This window comes from Triticum dicoccoides, chromosome 5A (genome assembly GCF_002162155.2).
Source record: "Triticum dicoccoides isolate Atlit2015 ecotype Zavitan chromosome 5A, WEW_v2.0, whole genome shotgun sequence".
Taxonomy (NCBI): Eukaryota; Viridiplantae; Streptophyta; class Magnoliopsida; order Poales; family Poaceae; genus Triticum; species Triticum dicoccoides.
Genome location: NC_041388.1, coordinates 424,281,528 through 424,297,021, shown reverse-complemented (window position 1 = coordinate 424,297,021; position 15,494 = coordinate 424,281,528). Strand labels below are relative to the sequence as shown.

General features: G+C 43.1%; 2 protein-coding genes across 2 annotated transcripts; both read right to left on the bottom strand.

The window, feature by feature from the left end:
- Positions 1–8,728: 8,728 nt before the first annotated feature.
- Positions 8,729–10,119, bottom strand: LOC119297523 (serine carboxypeptidase-like 19). The gene is made up of 4 exons (XM_037575283.1): positions 9,982–10,119; positions 9,760–9,894; positions 9,564–9,635; positions 8,729–8,806 (listed from the first exon to the last, which is right to left on the bottom strand). The coding sequence occupies exons 1-4, from the start codon at positions 10,054–10,056 to the stop codon at positions 8,753–8,755; spliced, it is 336 nt and encodes a 111-aa protein (XP_037431180.1). The 5' UTR covers positions 10,057–10,119; the 3' UTR covers positions 8,729–8,752.
- Positions 10,120–10,359: 240 nt separating this feature from the next.
- Positions 10,360–15,127, bottom strand: LOC119297522 (serine carboxypeptidase-like 16). The gene is made up of 5 exons (XM_037575282.1): positions 14,951–15,127; positions 14,741–14,880; positions 12,524–12,600; positions 12,145–12,446; positions 10,360–10,398 (listed from the first exon to the last, which is right to left on the bottom strand). Exons 1-5 carry the CDS (start codon positions 15,079–15,081, stop codon positions 10,368–10,370), a joined length of 681 nt encoding a protein of 226 aa, XP_037431179.1. The 5' UTR covers positions 15,082–15,127; the 3' UTR covers positions 10,360–10,367.
- Between the last annotated feature and the right edge of the window lie 367 nt (positions 15,128–15,494).

Below are 15,494 nucleotides of genomic sequence, written 5' to 3'. Positions count from 1 at the left end.
GGAATATTTAACAATTATTGGCTCTAAGAACACACCAGGGGGCCTCACAATGTGCCCACGAGGGTGGAGGGCGCGCCCTACGCCCCTGGGCGCCCCTGCCTCGTGGACCCCACGTGGGCCCCCTCCACTTATTCTGGCACCCACACACTTCATCTTCCTCCAGAAAAAATCACCCACCAGCTCAAACTCGAGTTCTAGCTCATCTTGCTGCCATTTTCGATCTCCTTGCTCAAAGCTCCATTCACAAAACTGCTTTGGGGGATTGTTCTTCGGTATGTGACTCCTCCAATGGTCCAATTATTTTTTGTTCTAATGCTTTATTTATTGCAAATTTTTGCTGCTTAGGTGACCCTGTTCTTGAGCTTGCATGTCAAATTTATGTGGTCAAAAGTAGTTTTAATGCATGGTATAGCCTCTAGGCACTTGTAGGAGTAGTTGCTATCAATTTTGTTGAGTTTAGTTCACTTTTATTTTTAAGTTACTAAAAATTTCAGAAATTTTCAGAATAAGATGAAGAGATTTTTGAGGGGCTCTTCGAGCCGAAGCTCGAAGGATAAGCAAAGTGGAGAAAATAAGAAGCCCAAATATAATCTCCCTCGCAATGCGGAGGTTCGGCCGTGTGAATGGCCTTGTGATGAATTCTTGAGAGAAGCCGAGATTTATGAAGATTTTTATTATTTTGCTGAGAATGCAGGCCCCACCGACTTCCTCCACGGCCAGCGTCAACAGTATCTCCTACTCACCAATATTTTTGTGCAAAATTTTCATTTCCATAATAGGAGATCGCCACCTTCGGTGGAATTTTATTTATATGATGAGCATAAGGAGATGTCATTTTATGATTTTTGCCGGGTTTGTAGGATACCCTTTGAGGGCAGCATAGAGGAACCGCATCATAATGATGTGGAGGGATTTATTGATATGATTGTTGTAGGGGAAACGAGGAAAGTTTCCGATGCAAGGATCACTAGCATACATTTTCCTGTTCTACTATACTTCGCAATATTTGGTGGTAGATGCGTAATTGGTCGTGGGAACTATGGAAATATTAGTGCCCCTGATATTTTTATCTTGCGCCATGCTTTGTTTCATGATACCACTTTTAGTTGAGGCAGTATTGTTGCTAAACGATTAAATCTGAACCGTACAAAGGTCCCGTCTTGGGAGGCATCTTCGCCTCGCGCCTTGCTGCTCACTTTAACATACCTATTATGCATTATGAGAAAGAGGAAAAATTGTTGCATCATGTTTTTCTAGATTATAAGAGCATGGTAGCACATGACTTTATTGTTAAGAATAAGATGAAGATGCTTAACTATAGACTGATATTTGATAATAATTACATTGAGACTATTACCTTGCCTGCTCCCTCTTTGTTCAACATATTTTCAGGCATGCACCTTGTTTTGTCGGAGGCCGTTCAGGCATACCAGAGCCTGACATCAGCTCTAGAGTCGGAACCACTATTTGATCCTCACTGTCAGTCTGTTTATCAGTGGGATCCGGAGGAGATCACCAACCAGTGGCAACCCGATGACCCTCCTCAATACACCAGAGAAGGCAGCTTTGATCCATGGGCATAGATCAACTTCGGCCAAAATCCTAAGCTTGGGGGAGTACTATTTCTCACCGACATTACATTCATGTTCACACACTCATGCTAGTTGTCGGTGCTCACTCTTTTTCACTGTATCATCCATGCTGGTTTATTTTCTTTTCCAACATTCTTCTTGTGTGTTTGAAAAACCTTAATAAAAATAAAAAAATTAGTTGTAGCTTAGTGACTTTGGAGTGACTCTTTGTTGCATGTTGAGGGATAGATATATGATCCAATTATGTTATTATTGTTGAGAGGACTTGCACTAGTGAAAGCATGAACCCTAGGCCTTGTTTCCTAGCATTGCAATACCGTTTGTGCTCACTTTTACCACTTGCTACCTTGATGTTTCTATATTTTCATATTACAAAAACCATTATTTACTATTCATATTGCACTTGTATCACCATCTCTTCGCCGAACTAGTGCACCTATACAATTTACCATTATATTGGGTGTGTTGGGGACACAAGAGACTCTTTGTTATGTGGTTGCAGGGTTGCTTGAGAGACCATCTTCATCCTACGCCTCCCATGGATTGATAAATCTTAGGTCATCCACTTGAGGGAAATTTGCTACTGTCCTACAAACCTCTACACTTGGAGGCCCAACAACGTCTACAAGAAGAAGGTTATGTAGTAGACATCACCCCTCAACCGGTGACGCTCTCCTTGCCACAGCAGCTCTCGTGGGCTGATGCATCAACCCATGATCAGCCGGCCCGACTTTGTGGCGTACAGGCCATGTCATCCTCCACCCCAAAGAAGCCAGTGGCAAGGCCTACAACTACTGATGACGCACCACCAGTTCATATGTCGGCCGTTGAAGCAGTGGGCTGAGACCCAGCTGCAACACATGCTTAACAGACCAACCTGGTGGAACAGACTGCTAAGCAGTCTGATGCTTTAGAACCGCCTGCTAAGCAGTTTGTAGGTCCAGAACTGATTGCTCATCAGTCCATCGGTTCGTAGGCGCATGATCAGCATAACAATGCGTCAGCACTTCCTGCTCAACAAACCAACGTGTTGGCACGGCCTCCTCAGCACACCGACAAGTTGGCACCACCTGCGCAGAAACCCGACATAGCTTCAACGCATGGTCAACAGTCTGATGCCTTTGCTCCTACAGCCCAGCAGTCCATCACAGCAGCACCGCCAGCTCAGCGGTCTGGCATAGATAAACCGTCTGCTAATAAGTTCGTCCAAGCTTCACCGTCTGCTCGGCAGCCTACCTTGCAGGCAACCAGACGTTCTGCTAGAAATGCTTCAAGTACCAAGAAGGAAGTGGCCAAAAAGGCTACAACCACGACCATGAGGAAGAGCAGCGGGTGAGTGAAGAGGAAATAGAACGATTGCCTCTTACTTAAATCACTCATCGCCCAGAACCAAATTAACAGCAACTTGTTCGAATCGGGGAGTAATATTATTTCTGACGCCATGGATGATGAACAAGTAGAATTGTTGCTTGCTAAAAGTAAAGCAGATGTACTTGAAGCACACAATTATGTCCATGGCCTGCCATTTCTTGTTGGCGAATACTTTGATGAGTGCAGCTCCAGTTGCTACGAGTTACATGAATATTGCATGGATCAAATGTCAGCATGTCATCATGCTTTGCTAGTCCACTACAATAGAGATCATTTCCGACACGATGCTGGTTCCATCAATGTGAGTTTCGAGGACTTACATCTCTTCTTCAACTTCAACATGCTCGATGCCACTCTTGTTAGATGCCTGATTTTGTAAGTACTTAACAAATTCTGATCAACTTCTCCATACAAAGCTGTAAATGATAAACAACTAACTGCATTTTATTCCTCTTAGGGGATTAAACGCGCGGAGAAGAATAAGGGAGAGTGTGTATTTCATAGATCCTGGATTAGCAAATGACACAACATTAGATGGTAAGGACCGACGGGACTGGGCCGTTAACACGGTCCTCCGTATCTTCGAAAACACGTCCCATGCAGAATCATTTCTCTGGCCATATCATGAACGGTAAGTCAAGTAAACAACCACACATACACTTATTGTCTTTCAGATTTCGACATCATTCGTAAGTTCATGGCTTTCTTAATATGTACCAATCACTGGATATTGGTATTCACTGTTCCAAACAAGAACACATTTTACTACATCAATTCTCTCAAAGAGTCAACAAACGCTCAGGAACTAACGCATGTTCAACAATTCTTGGATAGGTATTGAATTCTATGATGTTGAAATTAATTTGCATTCATATATGGTTCAATAATTGATGTTGTCAAAATTCATCATCATTTGCAGTGTGCTCGCATTGTGGAAAACTAAACCAGGGAACCTGTTCAAGACGGAACAACCCGTGCAACACGGGGTCGTTTCTCCGGTAACACACCCGAAATTCATTATTTTCGGAAAATTTATCCAACAGTCTGCAAATACCTTTCTTTACGCTAGTCAAATGTTCAAGCTTCTAAATAAACCTCTTTCTATTTTGTCCAAAGAAAAAAAATACATCTAACACGGGTTAGGTTGTTCCTAACAGGACAAATACATGACTAATTTTGTATAAAAAATTTCAGTGTCCTCAGCAATAAGCAGGGACCAACCTTTGTGGATACTATGTTTGCAGACACATGATCTCCATCTGCAAATCTGCTAATAGTTGTGATGATCCTCGCAAATTAGTACCAGTAAGTCTATCTTAATTAATATCTTCTACTCCACTCATATGGCACATTCTGATCTTAAAAATACTGCAACTCATCTTAAAACCGAGGACCCCTGAACCGCTCCTGGCTGGTGAATTGCTGATAGTTTGGAGATTTATCAGCGACTTCTTCCTGGATCACTACATCAATACCACTGGTGATAATGAAGATTTCAGCATGCGTTCTCCTGAAACATTGAGTAAGAGTTAACCACTAAATATATAACGCATGTGTCCATTATTTTCCATCTGATGAGGTCTTCGTATTTCGTACACTATGATTAATTATGTAATTCATATATGCGTGGACAAATCATTGGAATTTAGCTACCATATGTTCAATTGCAATTGTTGCAAAGTCTGATGAATGTTCTTTCTGTGGACACTATTTGTTCAATTGAATATTGTGGTGAATTTGCTTTTTGCGTGCCGATTCAAAATGAGATATTTTTTAATTTATTCAATTGAATATTGTGGCAAATTTGCTTTTTGCGTGCCGATTCAAAATGGGATATTTTTGTTTTAACCTGGCAATTGCTCCGCACACGATTCAACTAAATGAGTGTGTGCGATCCACATCGGAAAGCATACGTCAATCGTAGCGGCACCATCGCTGATACACAGCAGATCGCAAACGATTTACAGCGATACTACGTGTGTGTAGGTTCTCTGGAACCGTTTGTGATATCGTGTTATCCCACACGAGAACTGGGAGTAAACCGTACCCTATGCAAAATACAATCCCAGTCGTAATTTTTTCAGGAAATGTGTGGGATCCCAAACGAAAAGCACACGTCACTCTTGCGCCAACCGTCGGTGATACCTAACAAATCACAAATGGTCTGCAGCACTTGAATGTGTGCGAAGGATCCTGAACCGTTTGTGATAGAACATTATCGCAGACGGTAATTATTGGAAAACGTGTGCGATGGAGTCTAGCATGGCAAGCGGGTTACGCAGAAAACTCGTGTGCGATGGGGCACAAATCGCACATAGTTCATATGTTGGCCCGTGTGCCTTACATACTGTTTCCCAAACGGTTCGTTACGACAGACCGTATGGTTTCACTGCGTCATTAAAAACGCTTAGTCACCGATACCACACGTGCGAAAGAATTTAGTGTGTGCTGCATCGCACACGATTACATTTTGGAAGGCTTCTGGATCACTGCTCCATATCCCCAACGGTTTCTGGGTTGTGTGGGAAGGACCCCCCTATCGCCCACACTCACTTGGCAACGGTTCCAAATGTTGTCGCGGAAAGGGGTTAAAAACTGTTTGTTTAGGACCGAAGCGCACCAATGATGTGTTACCAAAATTCCTTCCCTTTGAGAGGAAGTACGTCTCCGTTGGAGCGGTGTGGAAGCACAATGCTCCCCAAGAAACCACTAGGGCCACCATATTCTCCTCACGCCCTCACACAATGCGAGATGTCGTGATTCCACTATTGGTGCCCTTGGAGGCGGCGATGGAACCTTTACAAACAAGGTTGGGGCAATCTTCACAACTTAATTGGAGGCTCCCAACGACACCATAAAGCTTCACCTCAATGGAATATGGCTCCGCGGTGACCTCAACCATCTAGGGTGCTCAAACACCCAAGAGTAACAAGATCCGCAAGGGATTAGTGGGGGGAATCAAATTTTTCTTGGTGGAAGTGTAGATCGGGGCCTTCTCAACCAATCCCTAGAGAATCAACAAGTTTGATTGGCTAGGGAGAGAGATCGGGCGAAAATGGAGCTTTGAGCAACAATGGGGCTTGGAAGGGAAGAGGTCAACCTAAGAAGGAAGAAGACCCCCCATTATATAGGGGAGCAAAAATCCAACCATGTTCTGCCCAGCCCGCAGCTAAGCGATACTAGCGCTGCTAGGAGCGGTACTACCGCTTAGGTGGTAAAACTCCGCATAGGCCTAAGACTACACATAGTGTAGCTACGGTAGTGCCGCTGGAGCGGTAGTACCGCTGACCCAAGCAGTACTACCGCTTCGGGTCTTAGTCCTGGAGAGGCAGCGGTAGTAGAGGGTGCCAGGGGCAGCAGTAGCGTGCCAAGCGGTACTACCATCCTAGTGCCGCTCTACTTCCGCTTGAGACAAAGCGGGAACATAACCTTGCACACGAGAACACCCCGCAAGCGGTAGTGGAAGCACTAGTGCGGGCTATAGTACCACCGAAGCGGTACTACTGCCCTACTACCGTGAGTGACAAATAGGCAGCCCAAAGTTGCATGCTCGGGGGAAGCCCTAAGAGGTAGTACCACGGAAGTACCAGCAGTACTACCGCATAAACGGTACAACCGTAGGTACGGGCAGTACTACCGCTGACAAGATGCTGGAAACACCACAACAAACATAGGAAAGGCTCCGGTGATGGGAAGGAGGCAGTGAGTGCATATGGGGCTGTGTACGTGTTTATTCCACCCATACCTTTCCGAAGCGGATCCCTCTTAATAGTACGGCTTTCCTACGACTCAAATCCACCGAAAAGAAACATAGAAAAACCGCCGTCTTCGAAAGGCTCCGAGGGGTGTCGAATCGTCTAGTGCCTAGACAAGAGATATCTGAAATGCTCAATGCACATGATTAGTCCGCAAATGCATTGCCATCAATCACCAAAACCACTTAGGGAGAAATATGCCCTTACAGTGGCTCCATGGCCCTGACCATTAAAGGCATGTGCACGAAAAATTTCCAACTGACATCGACAAGGTCAGACCCACTCCATAGGAGCGATGCTGGCAACCTAGCGATGATATTTGTCGTTTGGTGGTCCAGCATACCGAGCGATAAGTCGGGCCAGATCGGGCCTATATAAGCCCACAACAGAAAACCTAGGCCCGGGCCTGTCCTGGGCCGGCCTTTGGGCCTAGATTTCAGGCCCAAGCCCAACCCAACAAAGGATAAGCCTGTCAGGCCTTGGGCCGGTCCTCTTCCCTAAAACACACAAATGCAAAGCCCAAGCCCAGCCCAACCTGGCCTTTGGGCTCAAAACTTAGGCCTAGGCCTGTCTCGTGGGCAAGACCAGGCCGGGACGTATTGGGCTATTTCGGGCCGAGTCGGGTTTCCTATTGCCAGGTATATGGTCCAGGGACCTCAATGTAACTTTATCATGTTTGAGATGCTTTGTAGTTTTGGTGAACTTCTATAATATATTTGGTTCATTTTCTCAAAAAAGATTACCTATATTCTGCCTCAATTTTATTATGTGGGCGGAATTGACTTCTAAATATGCAAGAGTAATCACTATGTCATTGCCTCTGTGTTTTTTGTTGGCATTTTGGCAAAATTTGGCTTCAAACGAAAGATTTTTTGGGTTGACGAGCATCTTTCTACTTGCGTTTGAATGATTAAGGTGGAAGATTTTTTTAGGGTAGATTAGGGTGAAGATGTTGCCGCATGACACTATTAAGTAGAAATGGTCCATCTAAGCCCAAGCCGAAGCAGTGAAATCATGGGTTGTTGCCACTCTCTGTCACGCACGGGACGAGAGACGCTAGCACATAGTGTCACTAACATGAGGTAATCAGCCCACTGGTGTAAGGTGGTACCACTACATAGTAGCGTTATTTAGTCTTTAGTGACCAACATAATATCACTTCTTGCAATGATCACATATAAAGGAACACTTTCATGAAATAATTTTTTTCTGGCCATGAGAGTGTCGTATAAAACTAGTCCATCATTTGAAAAATAGTTGCTTCATGTCAAGACTTTTATTGTACATGGAAAACCCCAATGAACCGAACATGACAAATATGGCACATCACAAAGGCTTATTATCCAGCCGGCGTTGAGCCATGGCAAGACTTTCCCTAGGTGGATATTCTATGGCTGAGTGCCCACCACCCTGTGTAAGCAATTAAACAATAATTATTGCAGCATCACATTGTTTCTTCTATCCAATCCTAGCAATAACTTTATATCATGGAATGGAAAATACAAGATAATGTACCTTTAATGTCGCAAATGTCATATGGTTGGCGTATGTGATTGCAAATCTACACCAAAGACAACATAACAAATAAATAAATAAAATTGAAATATCAAGCATGTACATCTTTTCACAAATTCATTTGCTCTATTGATGTGAATATTTTTTGGTCTATGTTAAAACTACTCTACATCCTAGTGTGGGGGGCACCAAACTAAATAGAAATATTAGATTAATGCTCTAATGAATGATAATACTTATATACATAGACAAATTTACCCTCCCGCCTGACCACCGAGATGCCATGCTCTCCAATCATCAACTATCGAGAAGTTGAAGGATCTAATCCATGCATGTGTGCTCAAAAATGGAATCCAAATATCATGGTCCCCGCTGCATTTAGAGGTCATTATTTCAAGACATTGATCAATTTTCAATCAACACATATAAATACCAAGCAGAGAAAAATCACAGCTAAACACAAGTGCGCGATAGCCTCTGGTTGTGAGGTTGAAATGGTACTCTATGCTGCTCGGGGCATCAAATGAATAGGGCATACTTTTTTTTGCATCTCTTAAACTCTCCAATTGTTCCCTAGATGGATGTAAAGAGTCAATGAGTCAACAACGATTGGATGTTTGGAAATCCTACAACAGTTATCTATGAAAAGGTTAAGGTGGTTCTCAGATCTCTACTCTCGATAGGTGAAGTTTACGTATTGTCAAAGCATCATTTATTTTTATGGGTCCGAACTAGAACGATGTGAAATAAATATATTACTCAATTCTAGGACAATTTAGTCAATGTTGCTACTTGAATTGCGCCGAAAGTATTGCATTCCTGCTCAAGCCAATTCATCCACAAGTTCGAATTGATGGAGAGAGGAGGACAATATATTTCAATACCCCCTCACATTTATGATAGACTTTTTATACTTTGGTCATGGGATCAATGTAGGCCACATAATATACTTTTTAATACCGTGTTGGTAGGGTCTTGAACTTGAGACCCATTGGCTCCGATACAATATTTAATTCATGCTACATCCAATTTATCCAAAAGTCCAACCTGATGTTCAGAGATGAACACTATATTTCAACAGAAAGGCCCGATAAACCAGCATTCGACATGACCGTTGGACTACCATACACATGGCAAAAGCTAACAAGGACTAAGATTGTCAAATCCGATGAGAGATGTGCCACACTACTAGTAGTTGCATTAATTAATTCATTCAAATGACATGATATGGACGCAAAGCAAATTAAATATGCCATATGCTAACTACTTAATCATGTATATATAGTTTCCCGAGCTAGTACAAAGGGAAAATATGTTATATGGTTGGTACCTGCTTCACCCCAAGAGCATATCTGGTGGAGTCCATGTTCGCCCAAATATCAGATAGGTAGTAACGATATGCCTACGTATGAGAATGCAATTGTACACAAAGTTTACATCACATAAATATAGAAACATAATTCTAACCGAACTAAAGAACACTTCTATGAAGTTACTAGTTTAGGGTAAGTACTAGAGTAACCTACATTACAATTGATGGCAGGTTGTTCGGTAGATAGCTCACTTTGCTGGGTGTATTCTTCTGACAGAAATCTACGTCTTAACAGATCGTGTTCACATTTGATACCCAGGATGTGTTCTTTTTCAATTTCAGAAATGAGCTGCAATTAATACATGGACCGATATAATATACACAAATCAAATGGTAGCTTGTATAAGTATGTTTTTGAGCCTAGTAAGGATCTTACATCTTCAATAGTATTTAGGACCATGGCACACATTTTATTCCTTGGTCTTATATAGTTCCCTTTACAGTTCCTCATTGCCGCCTTTGAAAAAGGAGAAGGAAAAAAATTGCTACCACTTCAATAGCTGAATGTGTGTGAATGTGGAATTACCTCGTATATTTGACTAGATATAATTCCAACACCATAAGCATACGATATTTGGAAATTGTTATCATAAAACATGGAGTCCGTAATTGGGTTGCCGACTAGATAGCCCTGCAATTAGTGAACACAGTAAAGAATAAGGATAATGGTAACACGCCTTGTTTTCCTTACTATTATTTTGTGTAGTTTATTGAATGAAACTATTAGTTACTTGAATCTTAGTGAATTTACTTGCCTTGAGATTAATCCTGGGTTGCTTCCCTTGTTTGATTTCTGAAGCCAAAATGAAGATCATGTTAGGACTAACTACTAGGATAGGAGGCCATGATTAATCACAAGTAACTCTGGACATGAATTGACATAGCTGTCTATTTACTACATATTCAGACCGATGAATTGCAATACCTTTTATATATAGTTTTCTACTTACATTACCATATTATTATATCCTTATTTATTTTAGAATATGTGTACAACAATTTCACAATCTTTGGGTGGGATTTCTTGACTCCCAGCTTATCCCTGGCAAGCCAGATAAGATTCGGTGGAAGCTCGCCACCTCAGGCGAGCACTCTTCCTCCTCTGCCAACAATGTGCAATTCCTCGGCATCACATCCACAAGAATGACTCCTGTCGTTTAGAAGCCATGGGCCACCCAAGAGCAAGTTATATTCTTGGCTCGTCATTCAGGTACAGATTTTGATGACCGATTGGTTGCAAAAGAGGGGTTGGCCCAAGTGCAGGGTTTGTAAGCTTCGCAAATCCAATCCTAAAATGATGATAAATCTTCTTTTCAAGAGCAAATTCTCTAGACATATTTTGTTGGGGGTTGCATCATGGTTAGGCCTCCACGACTTCCATCCCAATTCGTGGAGCAGTGATACACCCGTCAGCTCGTTGTGGACGAATGCCACCATGAGGATCACCAATCCAAGAACCGACGACTGTGGCTAGAATGATCAAACCCAGCCTAGACTAAAGAAAAGGTACAACACAAGGCATGAAGCAATGACCATCTACTACAAGAACCTAAAACCCAGTTTGCAACAACGCGACCAAACTCGGCAACCATTATGATGAAGATGGCATCGACTAAAGGTAAAGCATCATAGGGACAAATTCATCACTAGCCTTGAGCCAAACAACTTGCATGAGCATAGGCGCAAACATCTTTGAGAAATTAGGCCACTGGCCAAATGACGTTGGACCTACGCCACTCATTCCATAGAAGAGGAGCCATCGGATGGATGCCTAGACTAGAGGGAGCAAAAAGGGCACACACGAGCACTAGGGAGACCTACAACCTACCAGGGCAGCACAAAGACACACCCCACGAGTAGCACGAAACAAACTACCTTTAGTGTCCGAGTTGTTGTGATGTAAAACCCCGAGCACCCACAAACGGCCAATGGCTAACCATCACAAAACCATGACCAAAACCGCCCACTAGCTGGACAGGAGTCGAACGTAGGTGGCTGTGCCAGATCCGCCTGAACCGCAGCTAGATCAGGCTGATAACAACCAAGATCAATCTATTCCACGACCAAATAATGAACAAGATAGCTATAGACATAGACATGTAGACTAGGCGCCATGCAAGCGACGATGATGATACAAGGTGAGCCCGCCGCATCTGACAACCATGCCAACTGGCGGTAGCAAACATGGGGGGATGGGCGGCTTGGGTTTGTGAGAAGCGTCAGGCCGATGGTTTTAAGTAGGTTGGAGTTGGGGCTCGCAGCGATGAGACTAGGGACGACAATGAGCTATGGCGACCCCGCTGCCCTCATTAACCGTGTGTGCTTACTGACGACGTCAGGTGGTGGTGGCAAGGGAGTGGATGACATGTGGAACTAGGGTTTGGGAGCGGCGTGGGGCAGACTGCTTTTGGCGAACTTTTGAGTTGCTCCCCGCCATTGAAGTTTTTGTAATCTTGATACTCTATTTCACTCTCCTTAGTTAGGGAAACACCAATTTTTTTGCCTCCTCTTAAGAAAAACATATGTACAAGCTTATTACCTTGTGAAATGTGTTGCGCGGTAATTGGGGACATCTTTCCAGCATATGAACTTCCTCCAACAAAGAAAGGATTTGACTGGTAGCGCGGGTGATCGATAAACCACTACATCAACATGCATAAGATGGTAAGAAAGCCATTCAACTACAACAATAGTAAATAGAAAGATAACTTTCACCTTGTTGAGAAATGTTATGATGTGCAAAGTAGATGAGAAATCCCCAACATCACGATGACTTTCTATATCACGAGCATACGAGAAACCAGTACCCACTGGAGAATCCAACAAGATGATGCTTGCCACCTGAATATAGTACATGCTTATTGGACAGGACATGTGGAAAGGAGCGTCTGGAATGTTAAGACTAAATCATATCTTACCTTGGACCATGAATCGGGATTATATGCCAACTCTGGCAAACTACCATTATAAGGTGCAAGAACGAATTTCATTGGACCTGTGAAGCAAATATTAAAATATCAATGAAGATCGATCTGGTGGTGAAAATAATATGATGCGGTTAGTGAGAGAAACTATATTTTTTTATAAGCCAGCACATTCAGTCGTTTTCAACAAATTTTGGTTGTGTGTTCAGTCATCTAGAGCGGAGGGTAAAAATGCCTCCCACTATTGCATGTGCGCCTGCATCAGGAAATGCATGCTTACTAGATAACTTCTTTATTGTCAGGCATTGCCATATAGTAGCACATCTGTTGTTATGCACACTATCATGATATAATATCATATCCTCTTTATTCCTTTAATTGTATGCGGCAGCAAAATGCCTGGTTGGCATATATGATACTTGCTATGATATCCCCACTATGGAAGGTCTTATCTTACCCAATAGTTTGCTAGGGATTTACACCCATATTATATTACAAAGAGGTATTTTAAGAGCAGTCCTAGTGCTCCATGTGTATTATATCTAAAGCTTGTCATGTAGGCAAAATCTGAGGGGCACCCTATTTAATGAGTAAAGAAATCTTTACCATATTGTAGTCTAGATATGGCTCTTAACATCAAAATCATGAAAACTGATGCCTCTGTCTAACAGAACACCTTAAATGACAGCAATTTTAGATACACACTAAGATACAAGGCATATTTAACAAACTGTCATCTGACTCCTACACCATTTAGTTTTACATGAAGGTTCATGTTTTTATCCTTTTCTTTTTCTCTTTTATATTGATTGATTTATGTTATTTATTTGTCTTTTTTCATGTCTCACACAACTACACTTGCATGCACGTGCACCTGCGCCCAAACTGCAGTTGCACGTTCGCATGCCTGCGCATTTGTAATTGCATGCAACCAAATTGTACGCAATTGCATGTCCACCAGCCACATGCAGCTACAGTGCAGTCCTGTATACCAATGTGCAAGTGTAGTTGCACTTATCTGATTGTGCACGACTACATATTCATGGATCTCACGCAACCGTAGTTACACACCCTTCGGTTGTGCACAACTGCATTTCCATCAGAAGCGTGCAAATGCACTTGCACACCTGTCTGTTGTGCGCAACACACAACTGTAGTTGCACATTTGTGTTCCTATGCGCAGCTGCACGTCCACTCACCGTCGGCAACCGCAGTTACAGACCCTCGCACCTATGCGCAGTTGCACACTCATCGGCTGTTTGCAACTACATGTCCAAGTGATACACACAATTACATTTATGTATTTTCTAAGAAAAATACAATAAAGAAATCATAAAATACAAAAATAAAATTAGGGAAATATAAAGAAGCAACAAAAAAAGTATGGTGATGTCAGCAAGACCTGATTAATTCTCATCTAGATGAGAGCTAGCCACACCCATACGATAAATCTTAAGATATGATGAATTGCATAAAAGTTCAAAATACCACAGCGATATAAATTTATCAAATCAGTGTTACACCTAGCCAAAATTTTGATTATCCAAATTCTGTGATTGTGATATTTGTGATTGACCAATTATCCCACTCAATGCTGATCTCCAACCTTTATTAGAGGCTGACATGTGCTACTTTCAGCCGTGGAGCATAATTGCGGAGATATCCTTTTCAATTTATTTGCACGGGTTAGTTGGGGTTGGAGCAGATTAGTTCGGCGGGCAAGGAGAAGCCAACTAGTGGGTCGTGAAGAGTTTGATCAGGTTAGCATCTAAAGCCAACTCCGTACATGATACTAGTAGTACTATTCTTTTTTTTTTTTTGCGATAGGGAGGGAGTACTATTCAGCATGCCATTTTAGATGTTTGCATATTTTCCAAAATTAGGCACTCCGTCCAATCCATATTATTTGTCACTGATTAATATAGATCAGTTGGAGTAGTAGATTATTTTGCAGATCCAGGTTGTGAAGAGATTGATCAGATCAACTGCTCAATTGATCCTGCATGCACGTAAGTAAAGAAATATGCATCTGTATCCTATACCTTGTAAATTTCACACAGGTCAACACAAGCTGATAAACATTTCCAAGCTCGGAGGATATGTAAACTTCACTCTTTATCTCAATCTTATATGTACTAGTAGTACGTAATTGACAGCAACGGCAGCATGCTTATAGAGACAAGAAGATCCGAGGGAGGATGAGGGGCTCACCAACTTCGTAGAAAATCAAGCTAGAGCAGCGGGGTCCTCCCGTCAGCCACAGGACGACGGGGTCCGTGTCGGGGCTCCTCTCCGACTCCACGAAGTAGTAGAAGAGCTCCGTTCCCGTCTCCTCGTCCACGTTGACGTACCTGCAGAAGCACAAGAGCACTCAGAGAAAGAAGCATGGAAGCTTGCAGGGAGAGGCAGAAGCTTGCTTACCCGGTCTCCAGGTGGAAGGGAAGGCGGCCATGGAAGCCGGGTAGATGGGTCACCACCGTCGCCGAGCGCGAGAGCGGCAGAAGAAGCAGAGCGAGGGGAACGACGAGACGCAGGAACAACAAGGAAGCCATGCCCTCAGCTTCTCACGACGAGATGGTGTCCAACGGGCATCTCTTTTCCTTGCCCGTCGTCGACCTTATACAACTCACGTTTGAACGCGGGTCCTTCTAGTTCTAGATCTGTGCCTGCTATTAATTTCAATCCACGTGCTTGGTCTGCCTGCCATTTCATTATCAAGGCAACTCTCTCTTCTAGGTCATAACTACCTTCATGAGTTTAGCTAACTGATTCCCGAGGGTGGAGGAGGGAGACAGACGACGGAGATCGACGAAGCCCTTCCATCACCTCGCGGAGGGGACGGGAGAGGAGGGTACCCGGCCGAGACTTCATTGGCTCGTTGCCGCTTTCTTTGTAACGCATGGGACGGGAGACACGCTAGCACACAATGTTGCTAACATGGTAATCACTCCACTACTACCACGAG